The sequence below is a fragment of the Bactrocera neohumeralis genome, chromosome 5, assembly GCF_024586455.1.
Source record: "Bactrocera neohumeralis isolate Rockhampton chromosome 5, APGP_CSIRO_Bneo_wtdbg2-racon-allhic-juicebox.fasta_v2, whole genome shotgun sequence".
Lineage (NCBI taxonomy): Eukaryota > Metazoa > Arthropoda > Insecta > Diptera > Tephritidae > Bactrocera > Bactrocera neohumeralis.
In genome coordinates this window covers 75,415,032-75,440,553 of record NC_065922.1, presented here as the reverse complement: position 1 = coordinate 75,440,553, position 25,522 = coordinate 75,415,032, and the positions used below count along the sequence as shown (strand labels likewise).

Here is a 25,522-nt window from a genome sequence, read left to right as displayed (position 1 = left end):
CGCTTCATTGCTTACTTCTGTGCTTCTTTAGCCGCGCGTCCGTCTGTCCGTTTGTCAGCTAGTCAATCATCCATTCAGTCCCACTGGCCGTCAAACAACGGTCTTTCGATTAACAGTTGCTTTTGCAAGTAAATAACAACTGAAGCGGCCAGTTGCTTTCTTTCAATGATACAGCAAGTCTTGGGCTCGTCAAGAACGCACTCCATACGTCATACACATACATATGTATGCGTGTTCAATATTCATTGTCTAATGTACGGCAGCCCTGCCAAGCTTCAGTGGTTCCGTCACCTTGTTGATGGTGTAAGAAATTCTAGCGCTTTTGTGCAGTTAGCGCTTAGTTGCTAACTGTGGGCTCCAATTGGTTCGTGTGACTTGACTGAATTTCAATTGCAAGCTCAAATCGCAACTTCGTCGCTTCAAGTCGCAACTTCTATTTGCCATTTGGCTTCCCGTCGTTTGCGGTCGCAATAGAATATTTGTGGTTTCATTGATTGCCAGCTTGTTGGTGGGAAAATTACGCCTTCTGTGGTGTCTTCTATTTGTTATGTGTGGTGTCTCTGACCTCTAACGTTACAGCGTCGTTAGTCAGTCAAGGCAATACCATATTTCAATGTATTGATGTGGTTAATGAATGTTATTTGATTTGTGGATTGGCAAATTGTGTTTTCACACGCAAATGATGCGGGAAATGATTAGCCGCACTGGTATCTAGGCTCTACTTAGCAAATATTTTTAGAACACGCAGCGCGTTGTTGCAATCTTCATTATTCCATCGAGCTTCCACATAGGCTCACCAGTTCTTCTAAAAACTCCAAGTAGTTCTCGATACTCAAGACCTAAAATTCTTAGGCAACCAGGATCGAAGAGATCTATGGTTGGTTCAGTAAAGTTTTCTTGAACGATCTCCCCGTAATCGAGAGAGAATTTTCCAAGGAGATAGTTATTGCATTGGAACGTTTGGCTGCAACAGTAACTTAAATGTTGAAAGGTCGAAGAGAGTGAAACACATATCATCATATACTGACTGCTTCTTTTTTGTCGTCTTCTACTAATATGTACAACCTTATTTAGCAATTGTGATAACTTAAACTCGAACTGCTGACTCTTTTATGTTGTGAGCTTTATCGACGAAGACTTTTCAGAAAGACGAACTGCTTACTACCTAAAAATTCATTCTTACGGGTCCTTGTGGGCTATTTCGATAGTAAACTTAGATAAAAGACTTCTCAGCTACTAAATTAACCTGATAGTTACTTATATATTAGAGGTAATTGATAAGAGTTAAGATTTACCAAGCTTTAATCATGCTTTCTGCTTCTTTGGGGTTATCCGTGGAATGGAGGATCCCAAAAGTCTTAAGACGTCTCAGAAAAACTGAAATATACTGGATGATTTCATTTTTCTCTTCGAGGTCTCAACCAAAAAAAGCGCTTTATCTATCTCTCTACGTCGGGATTAAAAGCATGCAACTGAAAAACTTCCGTTCCTTAAGCAACAATAGTACTAAACTGCGCCAATTGCGCATGTCCAGTCTTTTCTTCGAAACTTTTTTCTACATAAAACATTATTTTACAAGTACCTCACAGAAGAAATTTTCTAAATTTCTGCATAAAATTTTCTTTGCATATATGTGGTATATATTTTTTATGCCAGAAACGTTACGTCTTCGATAAATTTGTGGCTGCAAAAGCAGCAACGCAAATTATTCACAAATCTTTTTCATTTGCACAGCGGCAAATTTGAAATTATCTAAACATCAATAATAATTTCTCAACAAACACCTGAGGCAAACAATATCGCAGCGCTCCTGAGTTGCTGAATTGAACAATGCGCAGCATGCAACTGAGGATGCTAAACAAGTCTCCAGTGCCACTGTTGTTACTGTCGGCGGCTACCGATGGCATTACCACATTCCAGCGCTTCAATACGACTAACGACAAAGAGCGGACCCGCCTCGACTACTATTGATGTGTCCATTGAAGCGTCTAACAAAAAGCGCGCGCGCATCCACAACGAGTTTCAGCGGCGCGGACTGGACTAAGCGCGTATGTGAGCGTATGCGGATGGTATTGGCAGCATCTGCGCAGATTTGCGACAAAATTACAGCTACTATTTTATACATTTTTCTACATTTATTTTTCTTTCGCTGCGCTAAATTCGCTGGAACCACATTCCGTACGTGCTGACCCAACTGCAATGCGGCATGAGTCCGCGCCGTAGCGCTATGGAAAATTATGCTCGATATATGTACGCTTGTGGTTGATAAAAGCTATCATGATCGTCGTGCCGCCAGCACTGAAGCTGATGACGAGTTTTGTGTGTAGTATATGTCAACGTCGCGCTGAACTGAACTGGATCGGATGTCGGCGACGACGATGTGCCAATAAGTCGCTTGAGACTTCAAAGGAAAAAAGCAGTAAAAATATCGTACAAAGTATGCAACCGACCAAACCTGTTCGTATCTACATAACATATATAAAATTGTCTGTAGAAAAGCTGGAAATAGCCGCTAGCGTTTAATGCCGCTTTGCAAACCCACCTGCAGCTGCAGCGCTGCTGTCTCCTCGATTTAAAGATGACTGAATGCAAGTAAGGTGTGGCGAAGAGGAGAGTGCACGCTGCGCATTTCCTACATTTTTGGCGTGAAATTCATTTCTGAAAATATTAACATAAATCGCCGCCACATAGCGTGAAGTAGGGCTTGACTGCTTGTGATTGAAGCGTAAAACATTTATTAACTCTGGTTAAGGGCGCAAGCATTTCCTTGTTCATAATTTTTTGAGCGTCTACGGATACCATACACTTCGGACAGTTCGTGTAGCACAACAATGGTTCGTCGCTTCCGTTCTGGAAATTTCGATGTGGAAGATGCATCTCACTCCGGTCGACCTATTGTTGAAAAAGTCCATAAAATTATGGAAAAGATTGACCGGGACCATCACGTAAGCAGCCATTACATTGCTAAGGAACTTAGCATTCATCATCAAACGCTTTTGAACCATTTAAGAAAGACTAGCTACAAAAAGAAGCTCGATGTTTGGTTACCACAGGAATTGTCTGTGAAAAATTTAATGGACCGTCAACAGGATTGACGCCTCGAAAGGTTATGCTGAGTGTTTGGTGGAATGGGATACTAATCATCCACTATGAGCTGCTCAGTCTGGTAGCACAATTGATTCTACATTTTACTGTCAACAACTGATGAGATTGAAGCAAGTAATCGAAAAAAACGGCCAGAACTGATCAACAGAAACAACGCTAGACCACGCACATCTTTGATGACTCGGAGAGCTTGGCTGGAAGGTTTTGATGCATCCACCATATAGCTTTGATCTTGCACCATCGGACTACCATTTGTTTCGGGCAATGCAGAACTCCCTTAATGGAGTAATGGCTTCAAGAGAAGCCTGTAAAAATTACTTATCACAGTTTTTCGCCGAGAAACCAGAAAAGTTTTAAACTGATGGAGTAAAGTCTCTAGAGCAAAAATGGCAAAAAGTGGTCGACCAAAATGGTGCATATTTGTTCGTGTAGCACAACAATGGTCATTAAAGTTCATTATGAATATAAAAAAATACATAAGTTGAAATTTGATTAGAAATGCGAAAAGACTTTTTCGACTACCCTATATTTACGACTTTTTAGTATTTTTTTTAACTCTTTTAATTTTTTGCATTTTTTTTTTCTTAATCTAAAAAACTGAAGAACAAGTTAAGCTTGTTTTGACTAAATGTCCATGAAAACCGAATTGCAAATGAATGAATGGCAAAGACTTGTTATAGTTTCACAACAAAACAGCAATAAAATAAACAAGACAAGTCCAAAATAAAATACAAACAAAAATTAATAATTAATATTAAAAAATTGGACAAACCTATAAAAATGCTTAAATTGACTGACTGCAGGTGACACTTTCGGTTGTAATTCGTGTGCGCAGGTACATGTATGTACATATGTACATATATGTATATATAGACGTGCATGCATAATATTTTGTTTACCAAAAATTGCGATAGCATCTAAAAACATTCAAATCTCCATTTGTTATACTATCTACTGTGCATATTTGTTGCAAATTTTCACTGCGCAGCTGCGCCGCCGCATTCAAATGCTTTAAACGGTTAATTTGGACTAAAAACGTGAATTGCTTATAAGAGCAGATGCGAGGCTGCTATTCAGATGTCAAGTCATTATTTGCTTGTTTCTTCTTTATTTTTGTTGTTGTATTTTATCTGCTATAAACAACGGTGGCAGTGCTGGCGTTGACTTCATTGCTTTGCTCGTCACTGGCACACTTCACTCGAAAGCTTGCAATTTGCTTTTCTGTTTACTTGTGTGTGTTTGTGTACTTTGAATAATTCCTTTGGAAATTAATTTAGATTTACAATTGAATATCGTCGCCTAAAATGCAAAACAACATATCATAAAAAAAATCGAAAATCCCTGTCAGATATAATAAACATTTTATAACCAAAACTCAAATTTTGTTTCAATATGTGTATACGATAACCATTCGATAACCAATATATAACCATTTTGTAACCAAATCTCAAATTTCAATTTGAGTGATTTCTTTTGTATTGTTTTCTTCGCTTGAAAATTTATGAAAAGTGATGTTACGTTATTTTGCATTTTAGTTGACGATATGTAGCTTGAAAATTACATGAATTTCCATTTGAAAAATGTTAGCATTACTTTTTTCGTATGAGCGTGTGTGCTTTTATTTACATTTCTATAGAACGTGCAGCGAATTTGCGGTTTATTTTTGGAAAGAGAGTTTTTTGTGGCATTGATGGCGAGTTTCACATTCCTCAATGCTAAATTTTAAATTTGTTTACATAGAAGTAGATGAGTACATACAGGGTTTGTCCGCAAAGTAATAGGACTGACTTTCCGCCTCGACTGTACTTCGGAGCGTGCGAGCACCGAATGGATTCGGTAGAGAGTGTTTCTAGCCAACGAACGAGCGACTGGTCAGTTGTCTCCGAGCACCTGGAGTGTCAGTACAAACATTTTCGCGCGACGTGTTTCTGTGAGTGGTGCAAGCCGAAAATGCAGCGTTCGTCAAAGCAGAGGTACGTTATTAAATTCTGTGTGAAACTCAGTAAATCAGCTACAGAGACGTTTGATATGGCTTACCCAGATGTTGCTTTATGAAGAAATGGTGCGTTTCGGTGGCAGCAGGCATTTTTGGAGGGCCGGGAAGAGTTCGCTAATGAGCAAATCCGAAGTGAAAACTATGCTCATTGTCTTTTTTGACATCAAAGACATCGTCCACCGTGAATTTGTTTCTCCTGAATAAACCGTCCACACTAAGTTTTACGTGGAAGTCCTCAAGACACTCAAACGAAGGGTCAATCGGGTCCGACAAGACATCGCAGCCGATTTGAAGTTGCACCACGACAACGCCTTTCTTGTGAACAGCTTCCTAACCAAGGCCGGTATGCAAACGCTCAACTCAGTCCTATTACTTTCCGGACAAACTCTGTAAAACTTTTCTGGTTTCTCGGCGAAAAACTGCGACAAATAATTTTCACAGACTTCTCTTGAAGCCAACTTTACTTCATTAAGGGAGTTCTGCATTGATTGAAACAAATGGTAGTCCGATGGTGCAAGGGCAGGGCTATATGATGGATGCATCAAAACTTCCTAGTCAATCTCTCCCAGTTTTTGCCGAGTGATCAAAGATGTGTATGGCTTAGCGTTGTCCTGATAGGAAGACGAAGCCCTTTCTGTTGATTAGTTCTGGCCGTTTTTTCGATTGCTGCAAAAACTGAATCTCATTAGTTGTTGACCGTAAAATATGGAATTAATCGTTCGACCAAATATTTCGTTGCTTCAACAACCCAAACAACCGGCATATCAGATCTTATTCAACTATGTTTGTCACACAACATTTAAAGACATCTCGAATCGATTTCCGTATGCGTATTTTTCCAGGGAAATGCCAATACATCTATTTTCTTTCGGTACTCACATAATTTTTGTTGCGTTTTATGCGTAACAACTTCCCACTACGCATCAATTCAACGCCCAGTTGTCCATTATGGTTCACACAGTGCACTTTCCCATAACCGTTCCGTACCTTTTCTTCTTCCTTAGGTATGCGGGCTTGTGTGTGCGTTTTGTTTTTTTTTTACTTATCATCAACTCAGCGCTTTTATGCAATGCGTAACGCACAAGTTGCAACATTGCGGCCAGCGTCGAAGCTGATATTACGTCGATTGATCGGACAGTTTGTCAGCCAACTACTTCAACGCCAGCTACCGCAGCGATTACAATAAGCGCTGTGTTGTCTAATGTGGGTGCGAAAGCTTTCATTGCTGGTAATGATACGCGGCGTCTATAATTTCGGCGGCGGCGTAAATGCGATTGCAATGGTAGCACGCAATGAGCGTGAATAAAAAAATAAAATAAAACTATACGAAATAAAGAAATTAGTTACAAAACAACAATGAAGTGGTAGCATTAACAAATTGTAAATAATATGGGTAGATTGCAGTGCGGCAGCAATGGCAACATCAGCGGAAAACAAAGCGAAAGCTTTCGAATTTTACGCTTTTGTGATTTGTTAAAATGCCTTAGGTCCAGCTGGCCAAGTAGGAGAAATGACGAACGAGGAGTTTGTCTATGCGACCCTTTCGGCGGCCATTGACCTTTAGCGATGTCAAGACCTCATACCGACCAACAATTGGTACTTACATTTAGCCTCCAACATTAAACGGTTGCTGGCATGATTAAATGTAAACAAGGGCTGTATACAAAGGTTGTTGTCTTGGCTAAATGTTAACGAAAAGTTCATTGAACCCATAAAATTTAAACAAAGGGGTCAATGACCTCGGCAAATTGTAAACAAAGTGACCCTATAAAAAGCAAACAAAAGGGTCAATGACGCCAAATGTAATTAAAGGTTTTTATCTTAGCTAAGTGTTAATAAAAAGTTCATTGACTCCACAAAATCTAAACAAAGGGGTATCTAAACAAAGTGTAAACAAAAGGGTCACTGACCTCATAAAATGTAAACAAAGTTCAGTGACCCCTTAAAATGTAAACAAAAGGGTCAATGACCCCAAATGTAAACAAAGGTTGTTGTCTTGACTAAATGTAAACAAAGGTTGTGGACTTTGCTAAATGTAAACAAAAAGCTCATTGGTCGCATCTCTTCTAAAGATCGAAAGTGAGCTAACTTGAACTCAAGCTTTTAAAATGCAAACTCAGACGATACTCACGATTTTCGAAACAACTAAGCCAGAATTCCTTAAGGACTCACGATACGCAAAAGTGCGAAAGTTTCGTTTGGTGGTACATTGGCAACGAAAATGCGAATGTAATGGCGTCACGCACGGAGCGTTAATAAAAAATTAAAATAAAATAAAGAAATTAGTTACAAAACAACAATGAAGTGGTAGCATTAACAAATTGTAAATAATATGGGTAAAGTGCAGTGCGGCAGCAATGGCAACATCAGCGGAAAACAAAGCGAAAACTTTCGAATTTTACGCTTTTGTGATTTGTAAAAATGCATTAAGTCCAGCTGGCCGTTAAGAGGGACGCGACGCGCGAACGTATGGCTGCGCGACTGCGTGTTGACGCTGCCATTGAGGCTCGTTTTCCTCAATATGTTTCAGACATTCGCATACAAACTCAAAAACCCAATCAGAAACAAAGCAAATAAAGTAACAGCGTTTGTAAGTCCAGGTTAACGGTGTACGCATACAAAGTTACATACACTATCTTGCAACTATACACACACATATGTTGGTATGCATGCATTTGCGCAAGAAAGTCTAAACGCGTTGAATAAAAACAACAACAAAGTGCATTGGCACTATTTGTGCTCCGGTCGAAGGAAAGTGAGTTGAATTCGATATGTAACGCTAGGCGCGGTCTGGAAAACGATTTGCTTAATTTAGCTGTTGAAACCCCCTTCCTGGGAAGATTAGATTAGGAAGGCAGAGGAGAATGAAAATTGAAGGCTTTTTTTCATCATAATCTCATTTAGAGAGTGTTTTTTTCGTGTATTTGTCCGATAATACAACCAGCACCAACCATCTTTGCTTAAAAACTTTTGGAAATTGTTTACAGTGTTTGACCATCGTAATCGAACTTTTTATAACTTCATTTTTTAAATTTTTTCTATAAAAATTGTTTTCTTGTATGTCTATGTCATTGTTATTTAAAAATACTGAAAAAATTAAATTGCAGTTATTTATCTTTTGATTGCTCCTTTGTAAAAATTAACTGTAATTTCTTGTTTGTTTAACAGCGATAATGCCGTAAAGAATATTAACATAAACAGGTTGGTTATACATTTTTATACCCTGAACAGGGTATATTAAGTTTGTCACGATGTTTGTAACACCCAGAAAGAAGCATCGGAGACCCTATAAAGTATATATGTATATAAGTGATCAGTACGTTGAGCTGAGTCGATTTAACCATGTCCGTCTGTCTGTCTGTACGTCCGTCCGTCCGTCTGTATATATACAAACTAGTCCTTCAGTTTTTAAGATATCCTTTTGAAATTTTGCAAACGTCATTTTCTCTTCAAGAAGCTGCTCATTTGTCGGAACAGCCGATATCGGACCACTATAACATATAGCTACCATATAAACTGAACGATCGGAATCAAGTTCTTGTATGGAAAGCTTTCACATTTGACAATGTATCTTCACCAAATTTGGTACAGATTATTTTCTAAGGCAACAATGTAATCTCCGAAGAAATTGTTCAGATCGGTTAACTATAGCATATAGCTACCATACAAACTGAACGATCAGAATCAAGTTCTTGTATGGAAAACTTTCACATTTGACAATGTTTCTTCACCAAATTTGGTACAGATTATTTTCTAAGGCAACAACGTAATCTCCGAAGAAATTGTTCAGATCGGTTAACTATAGCATATAGCTTCCATACAGACTGAACACATAGTTACTAAAAGAAACGCACCTGTGAAGGGTATATTAGCTTCGGTGCAGCCGAAGTTAACGTTTTTTCTTGTTTTTATAGTATTTGCAATTTGATGGTAATTTCACAGCTGCAAAAGCTATTAAATTGCACACAAGTGTAAAATTATTTCTTTTTATTCTAGTATAAATTAAACTCGCCTAGACTTCTTCGCTTGCACTACCTTGTTCAAATGTTAAAGATCGACGTTTTAAATATGCAAATTGATTTTTAAACATAAAGGCAAAGTAGCTAACGCAAATCGCACAGTTTCTTATTGTACTTTGTGCCGCTCAGACATTCATTGCTACTGCGCATGAGTAATGGCGTTGCAGCCTCTCTTAGTCGCAGCTATTCTACTACTCTGTTGTGACCTTGATCGGGCAGGTAAGTTACAGTAATATGCTAATTGGCGATTTATCGAAATATTTTTGCACTTAAACAGCTGACTGCGAATTCGGCGATCGTCAGTTTACTATTGGTGAAAGCTTCGAGAATCCTGGCGAATGCGCGATTTACCATTGTGATGCTGAAGGCAGCATATCAGCGAAGAGGTAAAATATATTTTATATTTTTTCAAGAATTCTTAAATAATATTGTACGTTTACCTTTTAGCTGCGCAGAGTCCCTGCCACCGCCGAACTGCAAGACGATACCACAAGATAACAGCAAACCCTATCCAGATTGTTGTAAACGACACGATTGCTAAATGAGTCTAGTGGGCATTTAAGATAAGGAAATTCTTTAAAAAATATGTTAATTTAAAAAGATTTATGTTTATATATGTTAAATAATTAGCACTTAAAATATCAAGGAATAAAACCGAACATAACCTTTAAATTATTATGCGCAGTTAAAATCACCGTTAATTAGTATTTTGTATTAATACAGTGTTTTTGTTGTTTGTCCTCATAGCCGCTGCTTAGAAGACTTATTTAACCATACTAAGTGTTGAGGGTTATTTCCGCCATTAATACACATTTTCTATTTATTCTTACCATTTTTTTTATTTTTTTTATTTTTTTTTTACTATAAACATTATGTAGTTATGCAATTATTTACTTGTGTACAATAATTTTGGGTAGAAACTCGTATACATGTGTGTGTTACTTACTAATATTTTCGGCTAATGTTCACTAAATGTTTTGAGTTTAATAAAATCCCATACAGTAGCCTATTCCCTAATGTCTTAACGTGGTTGTTTTCTACTGTATATGCACGTAGAAGTCGTTTTATGTATGCCACTTATTATATTTTTCGCTTCCGCCGCGCAACGGAAATGTTTATATTCCAAATTTCAATTAATATTTAACACCCTGTACTTTTGAATTCTGAAATTCCCTACTTGCTGTTGAGGTAATAACTATATTTGGTTTTATACACTGTTAACTGACGTTATAAAGTAATTGAATTAGTAATTTACTATTTTAAATACTAATTCAATTACTAAATTTAAATAAATCAATCAATGCACCAGCTGATCGTTTCTGTTAGAGATCGCCACCGTGCTGCATATCGTGTTATCGATTTTCCTGTTGTGCGTTTTCAATTTTGTTGTCATTTGCGTTTAATAAATTCTAAAGTAGTTATTTAATAATATGTTTACAACAATTTTAAGTACTAGTTACATATGTAACTAGTATTTTGTTTTTGTATTTAACGAAGTACTTTCTTGCAATATAAAATATTTTTGCTTCAATACATTTATTCATGCATCCATATGATAGTTGCAGTTTCCAATCTGGGTAGATGCAAATACATACACATATACGCTTATATGTATCTATGCACATATTTTTTTAAGTATGTATATTGTTAGTTAAATCACATAACATTTTTGCTACTTATTGTTTATAAACTTTACTATTTGTTGGGTTTTACTAAAAAAATTTGTATATGGCTGTAAACATGTACTATAATGTAGGTATATGCATGTGTATGCTTTGCAGCATTTGAATATATTTGGAACCTGAGCTAGTCTATTTTTGCAATATAATAAAATAAAACGTTAAAAATGCATAAAAAAATAACAGAATAATTTTAAATAAAACTTTGTGTTGAAATTTATTTAAATTATTTTAAAAGCATAAATTAAAACATTCATTTGTATTTAAACTATTGTATAATAATAATTAAAAGAGGAAAACTTAATAAGTTGTACGAAATGAAACATGAACGATCGCGCTTTTGTAAAGCTAAAAGGCTATGTTAACCACTTATCCTCCTTTGATGACAGTACACAATTCTCACAAATTCATTTATCAGTTTATAAAAATTATTTGCATGCAATAAAAACAGACATAAAGAATCAATTCAAGTAAGAATGAAATGAATACGTGCTGAGATAAAGAAAACAAATGTTGAGCTGTCTCATCGATTCGTAAACACTGAAAATCCGCACATCATAATTATACTAAACTAAATCCTAACTAACTATTAAACTATTTAACGGCGCCATCACGACCACTGTTTACGTCATTTCCGTCCATACTATTATCGGCAGTTAACCCATCGCTCCCCAGACAAAGGCTGTCGTTTACTCTTATGCCGCCGCCGTCTTCATCAATCGCCATGTCTCATTGACGCGCTGAACGTTCTGTTTCCATGAGGCACTCGCGCACCAGAATACGTGCATGCACAATACCGCGCTTTAAACGCTCAGTTGAACTACGTGAACCTGTATATGTGGGTCGTATATCACGTCCCATTTCCTCAATCACTGCCAGCAATTGGGCATACTTGCTCAGCCCGTTGCTGGCCGCTGACGTGCCCGCCGTAGGCAAATTGGCCGTGGAAGTCATCGGCGTAGTTATGTTGGACGATGTTTGTGTAGTTATGACGGGGGACGTGGATTGTGGGTACTTTAGTTGCGATTGTGCAGCGCTTAGTATCGCCGCTGCATTGCTGCTAACGTCCAGCGCACCACCGACAATCATACCACCGTTTCCAACATTAACTACACCGATGTTACTGCCACTACCAATAGCATTACTGCGACCACTACTATTTGGAGTGCCGCTACTATGGCTAGCACGTTGCGTCGAGGCGGGTGAGGCGATAGTATTCGATTGCTGTTGCAGCAGCGCCAATTGCGCTTGCAATTGCTGTGTGTACTGTAGAGCTGCAACTGCGGCAGCAGCTGAGGTGCTTGTGGATTGCTGATGATAGTCACGGTCACGCTTACTATACAGTTCACGCCCGCTGCTGCCACTACTTTTGCCACTGCCACCACCGCCGAGCACACTGTGATGCAGGTCAAGCACCGTGGTGGCGCTTGATGAACTGGAACTCGCACCGCCACTGCGATCACGAGGTGGATGGTGAATGGCGGAGATTTGTATTTGAGGTTGTTGTTCGCGCTGCTCTCGTTGTTGCTGATAATTGTAGAAATTTTGTACTTGTGAACGCGGTATTGGGGTCACTGTGACGTCACTCAATTTGGACTCTACAGCTTGTATGTCCATGATATCCATATCGCTGGTGACGGTTTGTGGCAAGTGTGCTACCCGTAAAACAACAAATTAAACACTTTATCAATAATATCGTTGTGTTTTGATAATAAAAACTCACACTCACGTTTATAATTTGCAAAAAGAAAACAATGCAATTCACTTGAAAATGAGAAATGAAAATTTTCTGCTCGTTGCTCTCGTTTTGCCTTCCACGCAGGTACTTTTACTCTTTTTGCTGAATTTTCGTTACGAACGTGTGGGGGAAAACGCAATTGCGTGAAAAAAGCAACGTAAATTGTGTGTGAAAAAGCAGAAGTATTCAGTATTTAGACATTCTATACAGGGGGGACGAGCGTTTGCCAAAACGGCGCGAATGCTTTCACAAAACAAAGACGTCAAAATGCCACAACGAAAAAGATTACGAATAACTACGAAAAAAGAATTCGAGATAAGGCGAAAAGCGCGCGTATGAATGCATTAGCCACAGGGTTGCAGTGGAATATACAATATCAACAAAGCAATGACTTGTCGACTTCATAAATTACGAATCATGTATAACTATATTTTTTTGGCATATTAACATAATATTCACACGTAAATGTATATATTTAAATGCATTACGTGTAGTTGACTTAATAAAAGTGTATCTAATTTCAGAAAATATATTTCGATAGTCCATCTGGCATTACGTTATTTGGTCCATATCTTTTTCTCCATTTTCCGCTAATAAAAGATCACAGCTGATACAATGCGTTCATCCGCACCACTACATCTGCCTACCCTTTCTCTCACACATTTGATTATTTGACTATTTGGCTTTGCAATGATTCCGATTTTCGCTCAAATCGCTCCAACTGTCACTTCGCACACATATGCAGTTTTGTTGTTATTGCTTTTGAAGTTGTTCGTGCACTTAATTTTTTGTCAGCCATAACCGTCGCAACATTTGCAGTGACATCTGGTCATAATAAAGTTAAAAATCATTTGTTAATTGTGAGTTTTAGTTATTTTGGTGATTTAGTAGATAAGAAAAACACTCAAATGTGTAATTGACTTTGGTAGTGCACACTGCATTGTTTAAAGGTCGGTTTTTAAATTATAAATCTGCAGCGTACAAATAGTTATGCGTGTTTTTTTGTTTGACTGGCGTTGCTAACGTCTTGTTATTGCTGCATGCCGTCATTGCAGTTTTCAAATCCTAGTCTTGCTGACAAATATTCAACGCTTTGGGTGCGGTAAAGTTGTTTAATAATATTCAAGTAGCTAAACTATGCAAAAAAGGTTTCTATATACATTTTACTCTTGCGGCATTAGTTAAGGGTGTATTTGCATTGTACAATTGCGAATAGTCAATCAGCTGAAAATGCGATGTGAATCAGTATGAAATGAAAGACATCGGAAAGGCATTTCATAGACACATAATTATGAGAGACTCACACTCTTTAGGCGAAAATATGCAATGCAAGCATGAAATATTAAAAAGTGCTAATTCCTGAGTTTATGTTTAAAATTAATCAATTATTAAACAATAAGAATACTCATTTAAAAAATGTCGCATTAAAAGTCGTTTAACAACACTGTAGTTATGTGTCAAATTTTTGTAAAATGAGAGTTTTTATATTTGGCAGTCGAAAGAAAATATTTGTCAGTTAAAAATAAAATCTACAACTGTTTCGCTTATCGAAAACAATTCTTTAGCATTTTGCATCAAAATTTATTAAAAGATTTAAAAAAATCATTAATTGCATTTTCTTCCTTTTTCATTATCATAATTTTTACAAATCCCCCACTGCGAATCTTGATTTGCAACGTTATTGTGTGGTTCGAATTTGACAACACTGGCAGCGAATACGGAGAGGAATACAAAAATAAAATAACAGCTATTATTTAAAGAAATTGCTGAAAAAAGAGACCGGATAACGAATGCCAATTCGTCACTTCGAGTCTCGAATGACAGTTGAATTTCGAATCAGCAGCGAATTAGCGCGACACCAACAACAATAGACTGTGCACTAGCAATAGTAACAACAACCACAGCAAAGAGTAGAAAAAGAAACAAAAGAGAAAGAACGAACACTGGGAAACGAGCAACAATTCAACGAGTGAATAATTCCGCCGGATCACCGCGCGCCGCGCAGCTGTTTATATTGTCTACGTTGCTTTTGTTTCTTGCATGAAAAGCCATACACAACCGCTGCCAAAGAAGCACAGTCGAGCTTAGTGAGTGAGTAATCGTCACAACGGAAAAAATTTTTTAGTGAAACCCCCACGCTGAGGTGTTAAAATCGAATTAAATCCTATAGAAAGTACACAAAAATATAGAATTCAATACATACATTGGTAAGAAGACACAAACAAGAAGCTAAAAAATATCGGAAATCGAATTGATGTAGCAAGTAAGTGCCCTTTCGTTTGCAGTCATTCAAAGCATACGAAAATCAAAAAAGAAGAAAAAATCGCTCCACTACATTGAAAAGTGCACACCACAGCCCTAAATTAAAAAAGAAAACATTGAACGCCGCAAACCAAGCCGTAGAAGCAATAGCATTTAAGATTAGCTGTAGTTGCACAGTCGCAGAAGTGGACAAGTTCCAACTCCCACAATGGAATATATTTCAGTTGGGCAAAGCGTTAAAATTAAGCGCACAGATGGCCGTGTGCACGCCGCAGTAGTGTCGAAAATTAACGAATCTGGCAAATCAATAACCGTGGAATGGTACGAACGTGGCGAAACTAAAGGCAAAGAAGTAGAATTGGATGCTATATTGTCTTTGAATCCGGAAATCTTACAAGATCCTGAACCGGAACAAAATGCCGCGCCTGAACCGAAGAAACAAGCAACTGCGCCAATGAATCTTGCACGCAATGCCACGCAAGGCGCAATCGGACATCGTACCAATCGAGCCACCATCAACGCCACAAGTCTACTCTCATCGTCCGCTGTTTCTGAACATTCGGAGAATATACCACCACCACCGACAACGGGTATAGTGCGCTCGCGCACTACTAATAATGCAACACGGTTGGCCTCAGCTAGCGGCAGTGGAAGTGGTGGTGGCGGTGGTATTGCCATGAGTACCAGCGCCGGCAACTCCTCTTCAATTGCTTCTAATTCAGTGGCAGGCAATGTAGGCGCACGTCGTTCTTATGTTGTTAAAGAAGTTGAACGGCTGAAGGAGAACCGTGAAAAGCGGCGTGCCCGTCAAGCAGAAATTAAAGAGGAAAAAAATGCGCTCATGAATCAAGACCCTGGAAATCCTAATTGGGAAACCGCACAAATGATACGTGAATATCAGAACACCTTAGAGTTTAATCCACTTGTTGACGGACAAGTCTATGAGGATCACCAAATCACAGTATGTGTACGTAAGCGACCGCTCAGCCGCAAAGAAATAACAAGGAAGGAAATCGATGTTATTTCAGTGCCGCGTAAGGACACGCTCATCGTGCATGAGCCACGCAACAAGGTCGATTTAACGAAATTCCTCGAAAATCATAAATTCCGTTTCGATTACGCATTCGATGATCGCTGCGACAATGCCATGGTCTACAAGTGAGTACATACATAAACTACCACTCATGTACCTATACGTAAATATATTTAACTTCTACCTACTAACACTTATTTGGCAGCAGTTGAGCGTTTTTTACAAGTCGGCCATTGGCGCTAGCAAGGCATTTTATTTCAACGTTGCTGCTATTGCTCACTGTAATTGCAAACTTTCGTGATTTTGTTTAATGCTTTTAGACATTTGAGAGTGTGTGTTAGGTTACGTAGCAAGTGTAGTTGTTTGGCTTGCCAGCTGGCCGGATCACTGACTTCACCAGCGCTTTTGCTCAAACAGCCAAGCCACCAGTCACTGCCGATGTCTGTTTGCACGTATGTATGTATGTGTGTGTGCATATATTTCAAGTCGTGCTGAACTCCATATGTTCTTTGTTTACTAATGCTATAAATGCTGACTAACCAACCGACCAACTGTGACACTAAGCCTTCCAATTTTTTTTTTTCACTTTCTTGCTTTATTGCCAAGGAAAACTAATGAAACACAAAATGTTTAAATGTATTAGAGAATTTTCCAAATCTTAATAATAGCAGAGAGCAGATGTGGCAAACGTTGGCGTATTCTTGACAGTTGATATTTTCTCTGATCGTTTAGGGCGTGTTAGTGTATGTTGTGAAAGTCAAGAATGATAGTAAAAAGCAGATTAAGGAAGCTATGAAGTGAAATAAAGAAAGGCGGTCAGTCATAGTGCTCTGCGTTATTTACGTTTCAAACGAATTGAAAATTTACTTTTTTGTAAAGCTTTAAATATAACACTATTTTTGTATATTTGGTTGCAGCGCTGTCAAAGAAGTTGTACGCAAGTAGTTTTGAATTTGCGGTTTTGTCAAATGAATTTACTACTTGCGAAACTTCTCCCCCTGTAACAACAAGCAAGCTTGGATATGAACAACCCAGGTTAATATCTTTATTTTTGATTTTTAGTTTTTTTTTTTATATAGGGTTGCACTACGCCTATTGGGAGGGCATTTTGTTTGTGGTTTTTACTTCAGTCATTTCTGCATCACATTCATTCGCTTCGTATACACTTCATGGCAACCGCTTGAAACCACTTCTAACCAGTTCTATATACTATAACTTAAGGCCTTTTGTTGGCAACGTAAACAGATTGTTATTGTTGCTATTGAATTTGCTGCATGGAAAACGAAAAGAGCAACGAAATCAGTAGCCATTAGCGTAGTTTGAGGCAAATTTTGATACGAAAAATGTATTTTGTTTGCTATTTGCTATATGTTTCTATGTATTTGCATAGCTGGTACCTCGGTAACTCAAAAATTGCTCTACACGCTTGTCTTCAGTTGAAATGGTCATTAGTCATAAATGTTATTATTGTTTGTATGAAGTCAAGCTTCTATGTAACCAAACATTTTGTACGCAGCCGGCAATTTTTGGCAGTACACATATGCACATACATTATAAATCTTTCTAAGACAATTTAATACTAATTTACCTATTTTTTTTATTTTGTTTTTATTTACTTAGACATATCGGTTTCGATTAACCGTTTCCATGAGTTACAATTTAAGAGCATCCAATTGGTTGCATAGAATCTAACCCTATTTGCCATTTGATTTGAAGTAAAAAACGTTGAACATTAACGAACTATTTACTAAGTTACTTGTGACTCATTTGCTATTTGTTGCATTATTACTATATACAAGCCGCTTTTATTTATTCTTATCAGTTAAATTTATATTGCGAAACACTTCTCATCGTCTGACACATCAGTGTTAATTATGATTAAAAAGATAACAAAAGCAATCTGATATTTGTGCAGCACTTGACATCTACAATGTCAGTTTTTAACTAACCTTAATACATTTTTGTGGCCAATAGCGATTTTCGCGAATTATTTGCTAGCAAATGCTCCTGAAAGCAGGTTAAATTGAGATAAAATAAGCATATTTGCTACTATAGTTTAGGATTATATTTCTTGTAACACATTACTCATAATTTCTATTCGCCTTTTTTATACCTCAACAGGTACACTGCTAAACCTTTGGTTCAGACAATTTTCGATGGCGGCATGGCGACATGTTTCGCCTACGGCCAAACGGGTTCGGGCAAAACGCACACCATGGGCGGTGAGTTCAATGGTAAAGTGCAGGACTGCAAGAATGGCATTTACGCAATGGCCGCACGCGACGTTTTCACTTATTTGAAAAGTCCGCGTTATCGTACGCTCAATTTGGTTGTGTCCGCTAGTTTCTTTGAAATCTATAGTGGCAAGGTATTGCGAGAAAACTGTTTACCATTTAGAAACTCATACTAATATATTAATATACCGTTTCTGTACATATAGGTTTTTGATTTGCTCTCTGACAAGCAAAAGTTGCGCGTACTCGAAGATGGCAAACAACAAGTGCAGGTCGTGGGCTTGACTGAAAAGGTTGTCGATAGCGTCGAAGAAGTGCTCAAACTTATACAGCATGGCAATAACGCGCGTACCTCTGGGCAGACGTCGGCTAACTCCAATTCATCGCGTTCGCATGCCGTTTTCCAGATTGTCTTGCGTCCGCCAGGTTCAACTAAAATACACGGCAAATTTTCATTTATCGATTTAGCTGGCAATGAACGTGGCGCCGACACATCATCTGCTAATCGTCAGACACGCATGGAAGGCGCCGAAATTAACAAATCACTACTCGCGTTAAAAGAGTGTATACGTGCTTTGGGCAAACAATCGGCACACTTGCCATTCCGTGTTTCGAAGTTGACACAAGTATTGCGCGATTCATTTATTGGCGAGAAGAGTAAGACGTGCATGATAGCGATGATATCGCCCGGTTTGAGTTCATGCGAACACACGCTAAATACATTACGCTATGCGGATCGCGTTAAGGAGCTTGTGGTCAAGGATATGCCAGATATGATGCGCGAAGGTGATGGTGAGCATGCCATAATGGAGGAGGACGAAGATCAAATGGTCGTACAGAATAATCGTTCGCATAATCATAACATTAACAACAATAATAATAATAACAAAAACAATGGACAGATCTCGGAGAATGATTTGGCGTTGTTGCGGTCACTAAGTGTAAGTAATTGATGACTACTATGCTTTGGCATCATTTTAACAACAATTCTTCACATACAGGAACACGACATGTCAGACGAGTTGCTGGTGCAACACGCAGCCATTTCGGATTTGCAACAAACCGAAGAAATGGTGGTGGATCAACATCGTTTAGTCAATGATTTTCTCTCACAATTTTTGCCCGAATCATTGCGACTCTATGATCTTACCAATTACGTTGATTATGATCAGGATGCCTATTGTAAGCAGGGTGAGGCGCTTTTCACACAACTTGCCGAACTGGCAACCAGTTGTCGAGACTTGATGGCCGATTTTCGTGCCAAAATGGCCAAGGAAGAGATGTTATCGTGTACCGTTAAACCGACTGGCGGCAAGCGTTAAAGGCACAGTTGATATGTGGCAAAAAATGCACTGTTTAGAAAAATAACAGCAACAATAACAGCAGCAAAAACATATATATAAATGTATTAATATAAAAGAAGACATTTGTCATCCAGCAAGCAAGCATAGCGGTGCTGTATGGATAGCAACAAGGAATTAAGAGAAGAATAATCAATTATGATGTTTAACAACAACAGCAACAACAATATGTAGGCGCAACAACAGCAGCAATTAAATGATTATACTTATATAGAGATAAACTATGAAACAAACAAAATACTCCTTAAATCTAACGCACCCACATTACGAACACAAAAAGCGAAAAAGGAAACAAAACAAAAAACTATATTTGTACACCCTATTCCAGTGGCAAGTAACAAACGTGATAGGCATAAAAGTAAATTGTGGTGTTTTGCATATAAGAAAAAACATAAAACGCTCACATCTGCAACCGCATCCAAACATTTATTTTGAAAAACATCAGCAGTTGCTTGCAACAGCCATTCTCATCGTAAGTTTACTGATATTCACCACGCACAGCTGACTGCCCAAACCAGTTATTCATACGTACATACATATTAACTTTTCCATATTCATCCCACGCTCATGCTCATACTCAGTCACTCATTTCTGAACACAAACACACACACACACACACGTGCCCATTACGGCAAATCTACGCGGGCGCTGTTAACGCTGTATACGCGTAGACGTTGATTTAATGTTGATGATAATGATGTTGAAGTTGAATATGCTTATTATAATTTTAATAATAATTTTTTCGTCTTTTACCTTTCTAAGCTATTTATTTTTTGAATTAAAATTGTTTATACATATACATACATAGATACATACATACTTGCATAGCTTCAAACGTGCAAAATGCAAAAAAAAAAATTAAAAAACTTGAAACTAAGGAATTTTATATCTGAATCCAAGTATTATAGTATGCGTTTTTGTCCCGTCAACGTTGTTGTAGTATAAGTGTCAGTGCGCTGTGGCATATAAAAAGCGTTTTACGCGTAGAAATAGTGAAGACTTTGTCAAAAAGTAGTTACAAAAAGGCATTTAATTTGCAGCAAATAGAATGTTATGAAAATAGTTTATATAAACCAAAAAATCAAAAAACTTGCCAGCTCAATAATTAAAAATTTTTCAAAATCTAAAAACTTTTAAAATTCCAACACAGTGATTAAATTAATTGCAAAATCTAATTTTAAAAATACTTGTTTTAAAAATAGCTAAAAAAGAAAATTTTTTTAATTGCAAAGTAATTTTTTGTTAATACAATTTCAGTTTAATATTATTAAATTAGTTTATTAATTAAATTAAATATATATATTTTTTTGTTTTTAATAAAATTACGAAAATATTTTTTTTTTTTTGCTTTACAAAGTCCAAACCGGGTTTTCAAAATTAGCAGCAAATATATTGTTTCGAAAAAGCTTGTGCATATAAAAAAAAAATCTGAAACTAAATTGCTAACAAAATATAATGTGACATTTTTTTCAAATCAAATTATAAAAGTACTCCAATAAAATTACAAAATATATTTTTTTTAATAAAATTTCCTAAATAATTTTTTTTAAAAAAATTGCCACTTTTTGAATGAAATTACAGAAGTATAGTAAGTAATTACTATATATGTACATACATACATACATATTTAAAAAAAAAATCTAAAATATTTGGTTTTTAGTAAAAGTAATAAATTTTAATTACGAAAATCAAACCGGTTTGGACGTTTTTCGAAATATTTTTTTTTTGTTTTTTTTAATTATAGGATGGCCTCTATCCCTGTTTTATCCTATAAATGTATTACCAACAGCATTAAAAATATAACTGCAAACATATTAATTTACAAACTTGTATGCAATAATATTAAAGCCTCTACACTTTGCAGCATTTGTTAAATACATATAATATTTATTTTTTTGTAAATCGCCATGTAAACATTCTGTACAACGAACCACACACACACAAACACATACATAACGTTCAGCATGCATATTAACCAAACGTTCTTATTGTTGAAATAATTTCTTTAGTTAAAAACTTTTGAAAATCGTTTCTTCTTTATACGCACATTTCTTCCACTGTTTGGTTCTCCGCCTTGTTCCTTCCGTAAACTTCCTCTCACTTCCCAAACACCTGCTTATCCGTAATTGCAAACAAAAATGTTATTAACTGTCCATAGCCAATAATAGAAAATCAACAACAAGCATAAATCAAAACAATTACCAAACCACCAGCAGTACTAATAACCAAAACAACAACAGCACCACCACTTCATACCACAGCTGCTGCCCAGTTTGAGCAGCGCATTGCGCATAAACGCCTATATTTATACATATACATACATATACTAAGCTAGCTGCACGCGCAATTAGTAGTATACGCGTAGAGGATAAATAAAACACTACAACCCAGAAGACTAGCAAATTTGAAAGAAATTTTCAAAACAAAAAAATGAGAAAACTTCGTTGTAAATTGTGCAAGCAGCAAATTAATTACTACTACAATATATTTAAATAATGTTTGCAACAATAACAGCAAAAACAAGTATAGAAGTATATACATAAATATAACGTATTGTTGATTTTCCTAAGCTTAACGCATCTAGCGTAAAAAAATTTATGTTATCTCTACAAAACAAGTGCTTCAAAAATCAATAAAAAAAAAAACACACAATTTCATATTTAATGAAGTGAATAGAAAAGCAAATGAATTCCTTACAAAATTTGAATGAGAAACGTATTTAGTAGCATCTAATATTTAAATTATATATACACGTAAAAACTAAAAAAGAAATCTAAATGCAAAAAATAAAAACTCTAAAAATTTAAATTAACAAATTAACAAAAAAAAATAAAGTGTGGCTTTCGTAATTTGCACAATATTGTAATAGTAGCAGTTGCAACTAAAGTTTCCCACATGTGACAGGAGTCTGAGGTTATGATCGATATGGTACCGCACAATATTAACGATTTTCTGCCGTTCCCACGACAGTCGGGATCTACGTAACCAGAACGGACCCGGATTTTTATCCGTCCAAGGGCTGTCAACTTGGCAAAATTTTTCCGCTACAACAACAAAGGGTTTCTTGCAATTCTATACGCGAATTTTCTATGCCGACGAAGGCTGTTAATTATATAATCGCTTTGGATCGGTAGGTTTTAAATTTTTTTACGGGTTTCCCGTTCCCATGATAGTCGTTTCTACCTTGCCGGGAAGGATCCGGATTTTTAAACGGGGAAAGGCCAAACAGAACTCCGCAGCATTACTCCAAATTACTGCAGGAATGACAACAAGGAGTTTCCACTCAACTCAGCAGTACTCAAAACAGCAACATCAACAAAGTGTCTCGAAAGTCTCAAAATCTGGATTCATATCTGGTAAATGACGCTCAACTCAAAATCATTCCTAAAAATTATTTGGCTAATATTTTGGACTGGTATCACAACAAAGAATAGCATTACGACCGCAAGCAAATCCAAGAGGAAGATTAACAAACGTCCAACTTCTTCCTGCGTTAGCGAAAACTCTAATACAATCGAACTAAGGGTTCACAGCGCTTTTGTTGTTGCCATATATATTTTGAAACTTGCAAATTAGCAAACGGAATTTCAATGCTTTTCTGTCACTAAGCAAGGTGAGTTAATTTATATGAAAATAATACAAAATCTATTTTTACAACAAAATTTGCTTAATATATAGGTATGTACATTAGAAAGTCAAATCGGCGTTCTCCCCAGCCACGCCTATCTCGTAATCAGTACCATATAAGGCTTGCTCATCACTATGCACGTCGTCCACTACTAATATGCTATCGATATGTCCTTCCTCGTTGATTTCTAGGAACTCGCTTACACCTTGCTGCATGGCCAAATGTTGCCCGTTTACGTCAGACACCATTTGATAGTCATTCTCCTCCATATCCTCTTCACTCTCCTCCACTAAATCGTCATATTCGTTCGCATTGGCTTCGGACTTTTGATGTACTTTGTAGTGCGCCTGAAAGCAGATAACGAAAAGTGTTGTTGGACATATAAACTATTTATAAGGATAAACTACAATTAAATGATGTTTTCGCCGAAATCGTTTCACGCAAAATTCGCACTGAAAGCGACGTTCGGCTGCGTGTATCGTGTGCAGGTGTATGCGTAGCGTCGACGGTGATATGAATTTTTGTTTGCACTCATGACACTCAAAGGATTTGGTCGTATGTGAATAACGATGCATTTTCAAATGCTGAAGTATGAGAAAGTCCTTGCCTGCAAGATAAACAAAGTGTTTGCTAATTATTATTATTTTTGTTTAGTGGGTCAACAGCATACCGCAAATCTCGCATTCAAATGGTCGTTCGCCGGTATGCGAGCGCATATGTACCGTTAAATCATGCTTGGAAAGGAATGCTTTTTCGCATTCCGTACACTTGAAATTACGCACGTTGTTATGTCGATCCATGTGATAACGGTAATGCACCTTTTGATTGAATGTGCGCTGACAGATATCACATTTGTAAGCCGGTTCGCCGCTGTGCAGACGCAGGTGCACGCGCAAGGCATCGTTGGTATGTAGGAGTTTGGTGCAATAGGGACATGGAAATTTGTTGTGGTGCACGGTTTTGCTGGAATAAGTAGCAACATTAGCTTTTTTATATAATACATTTAAAAGCGGGTTTGGCACTTACCGATGCTGCAGAAAATCAGTACGTCGTAGAAATTCCAAACCGCAAGCTTGACATTCGTATGCACGGCGTATATTACCACCATTACATGCGCCTGACACTTTCGGTCGTTCCAATGCATTAATCGGTAGAGTACTGTTAGTGTCCTCCAAATAATGCACATCAAAGAATTCCACTGGTTCTTGTTTCAAATCATTACGCTCTTCGATGGAGTTCTCTTCAAATATAGGCGTAAATTCGACCATTTTCTCGTCACTTGTTTCTTTAATATCAACATGTTCAATCGCTGATTGCACATTCGTAACATGTCCAGCTTCCTCCTCTTCGTAGTACTGCACGTCAGTACTGTCGGTTGCTTCTGCCAATAGTTCATTCAAAGCCTCATTTGTGTCCACTTTCGTTGGCAACGTCACTTGAGGCGCGTATTCTTGTAAGTAATTAACCTCCTCCATGGTAGTTGGCGTGTAAGTTACCGCTTCACAGTCCTCAAACACATATTGTTCTGGTTCGGTTATATTTGTACTTGCATCCGCTAGCAGTGACTCGATTACACCATTTTCATTACCTATGGCTGAAATATCACATTCTACAGATTCTTCCTTTAAAATAACGGAATTCCTCGTTTCCAAATCGACATGTGTCACATTTTCATTCTTCTCTTCTACAAACGCATCATTTTTATCGCTGGCGGTGTACATTTTCGCCAACTCTTCCAGAGTACGTCGAGCTCTTATGGTTAATTTACGAAAGAGTCGCATTTGTAAATCACAACTATTACACAGATACTGCGGATATATCTCCATGGTTGATCCTTCAATCTAAAATATGCAATTTATTAATATAGTATTATAAAAGAAAAACGCATGAGAATCACCTCAACACCAAGCATTTCTTCATACAGCTTGCCGGTATTAGTAAGCTGCCATGTGTGTGACTGCATCACACCACTTTCTTCTATTACTTGCACAACGTAGAGACATTCAAAATCACCATCCTGGTTAGGACTTCGACAAACTCGACAGCTGTTTACCACCTCCTCCTCTTGAAACATCACATTTAAAATTATTTTAGTACTAAACTGTTTATAAACAAATCCCACAAGCAACGAGTGTAGAATAATTGTTATCCCTTTTATCACAGAATGCGAATGTCGATTAAAAAAGAAATGTCATAGTTGTTGTTATCGATAAAACTTAAACTTAGTATTATCGAACTTTCAATAAGAAAAACGAATTTGCAGCTTGTGATGAACTAATTTTTCAAAAACGAAAATTTTTTAAATTGTTTATGCCAATGTGTTTGACACATCAACATACAATAGCGGATTACCGCTTATTGGTTTTGAAAATATTTGTTGACAAATATAACTCAGGCAACTCGCGCCAAGCTGTTATTAGAGAACGTATTATACGTTCTCTGCTGCTATTTTTCTTATGTTAATATC

At 37.2% G+C, this 25,522-nt stretch overlaps 4 protein-coding genes and 1 long non-coding RNA gene across 9 annotated transcripts; 2 read left to right on the top strand and 3 right to left on the bottom strand.

Annotated features, from left to right (window-relative positions):
• Positions 1-7,889: 7,889 nt before the first annotated feature.
• LOC126760829 (uncharacterized) lies at positions 7,890-13,142 on the bottom strand. The gene is made up of 4 exons (XR_007667257.1): positions 13,094-13,142; positions 9,561-9,667; positions 8,807-9,481; positions 7,890-8,651 (listed from the first exon to the last, which is right to left on the bottom strand). It is a non-coding gene; the product is annotated as an uncharacterized LOC126760829 (long non-coding RNA).
• On the top strand, positions 9,245-9,792 carry LOC126760824 (venom peptide Pc-like). Its single transcript, XM_050476748.1, has 3 exons — positions 9,245-9,339; positions 9,398-9,506; positions 9,568-9,792. The coding sequence occupies exons 1-3, from the start codon at positions 9,276-9,278 to the stop codon at positions 9,659-9,661; spliced, it is 267 nt and encodes an 88-aa protein (XP_050332705.1). The 5' UTR covers positions 9,245-9,275; the 3' UTR covers positions 9,662-9,792.
• Positions 10,991-13,073, bottom strand: LOC126760816 (uncharacterized). 2 transcript variants are annotated; one of them, XM_050476740.1, is made up of 2 exons: positions 12,523-13,073; positions 10,991-12,454 (listed from the first exon to the last, which is right to left on the bottom strand). In XM_050476740.1, exon 2 carries the CDS (start codon positions 12,423-12,425, stop codon positions 11,529-11,531), a length of 897 nt encoding a protein of 298 aa, XP_050332697.1. In that variant the 5' UTR covers positions 12,426-12,454; positions 12,523-13,073; the 3' UTR covers positions 10,991-11,528. The 2 variants fall into 2 exon arrangements, with proteins under 2 accessions (XP_050332697.1, XP_050332696.1); XM_050476739.1 differs by having other exon boundaries at positions 12,529-13,072.
• Positions 13,143-13,333: 191 nt separating the features above from the next.
• On the top strand, positions 13,334-20,304 carry LOC126760795 (kinesin-like protein Klp10A). Of its 4 annotated transcripts, none has more exons than XM_050476703.1 (5): positions 13,334-13,397; positions 14,250-15,957; positions 17,954-18,200; positions 18,273-19,007; positions 19,068-20,304. In XM_050476703.1, exons 2-5 carry the CDS (start codon positions 15,008-15,010, stop codon positions 19,386-19,388), a joined length of 2,253 nt encoding a protein of 750 aa, XP_050332660.1. In that variant the 5' UTR covers positions 13,334-13,397; positions 14,250-15,007; the 3' UTR covers positions 19,389-20,304. The 4 variants fall into 4 exon arrangements, with proteins under 4 accessions (XP_050332660.1, XP_050332661.1, XP_050332658.1 ...); XM_050476704.1 differs by having other exon boundaries at positions 13,396-13,487; XM_050476701.1 differs by lacking the exon at positions 13,334-13,397 and adding an exon at positions 13,542-13,639.
• A 2,643-nt stretch (positions 20,305-22,947) lies between these two features.
• Positions 22,948-25,228, bottom strand: LOC126760802 (zinc finger protein 557-like). Its single transcript, XM_050476712.1, has 5 exons — positions 24,953-25,228; positions 24,082-24,896; positions 23,726-24,018; positions 23,463-23,662; positions 22,948-23,402 (listed from the first exon to the last, which is right to left on the bottom strand). The coding sequence occupies exons 1-5, from the start codon at positions 25,127-25,129 to the stop codon at positions 23,115-23,117; spliced, it is 1,773 nt and encodes a 590-aa protein (XP_050332669.1). The 5' UTR covers positions 25,130-25,228; the 3' UTR covers positions 22,948-23,114.
• Between the last annotated feature and the right edge of the window lie 294 nt (positions 25,229-25,522).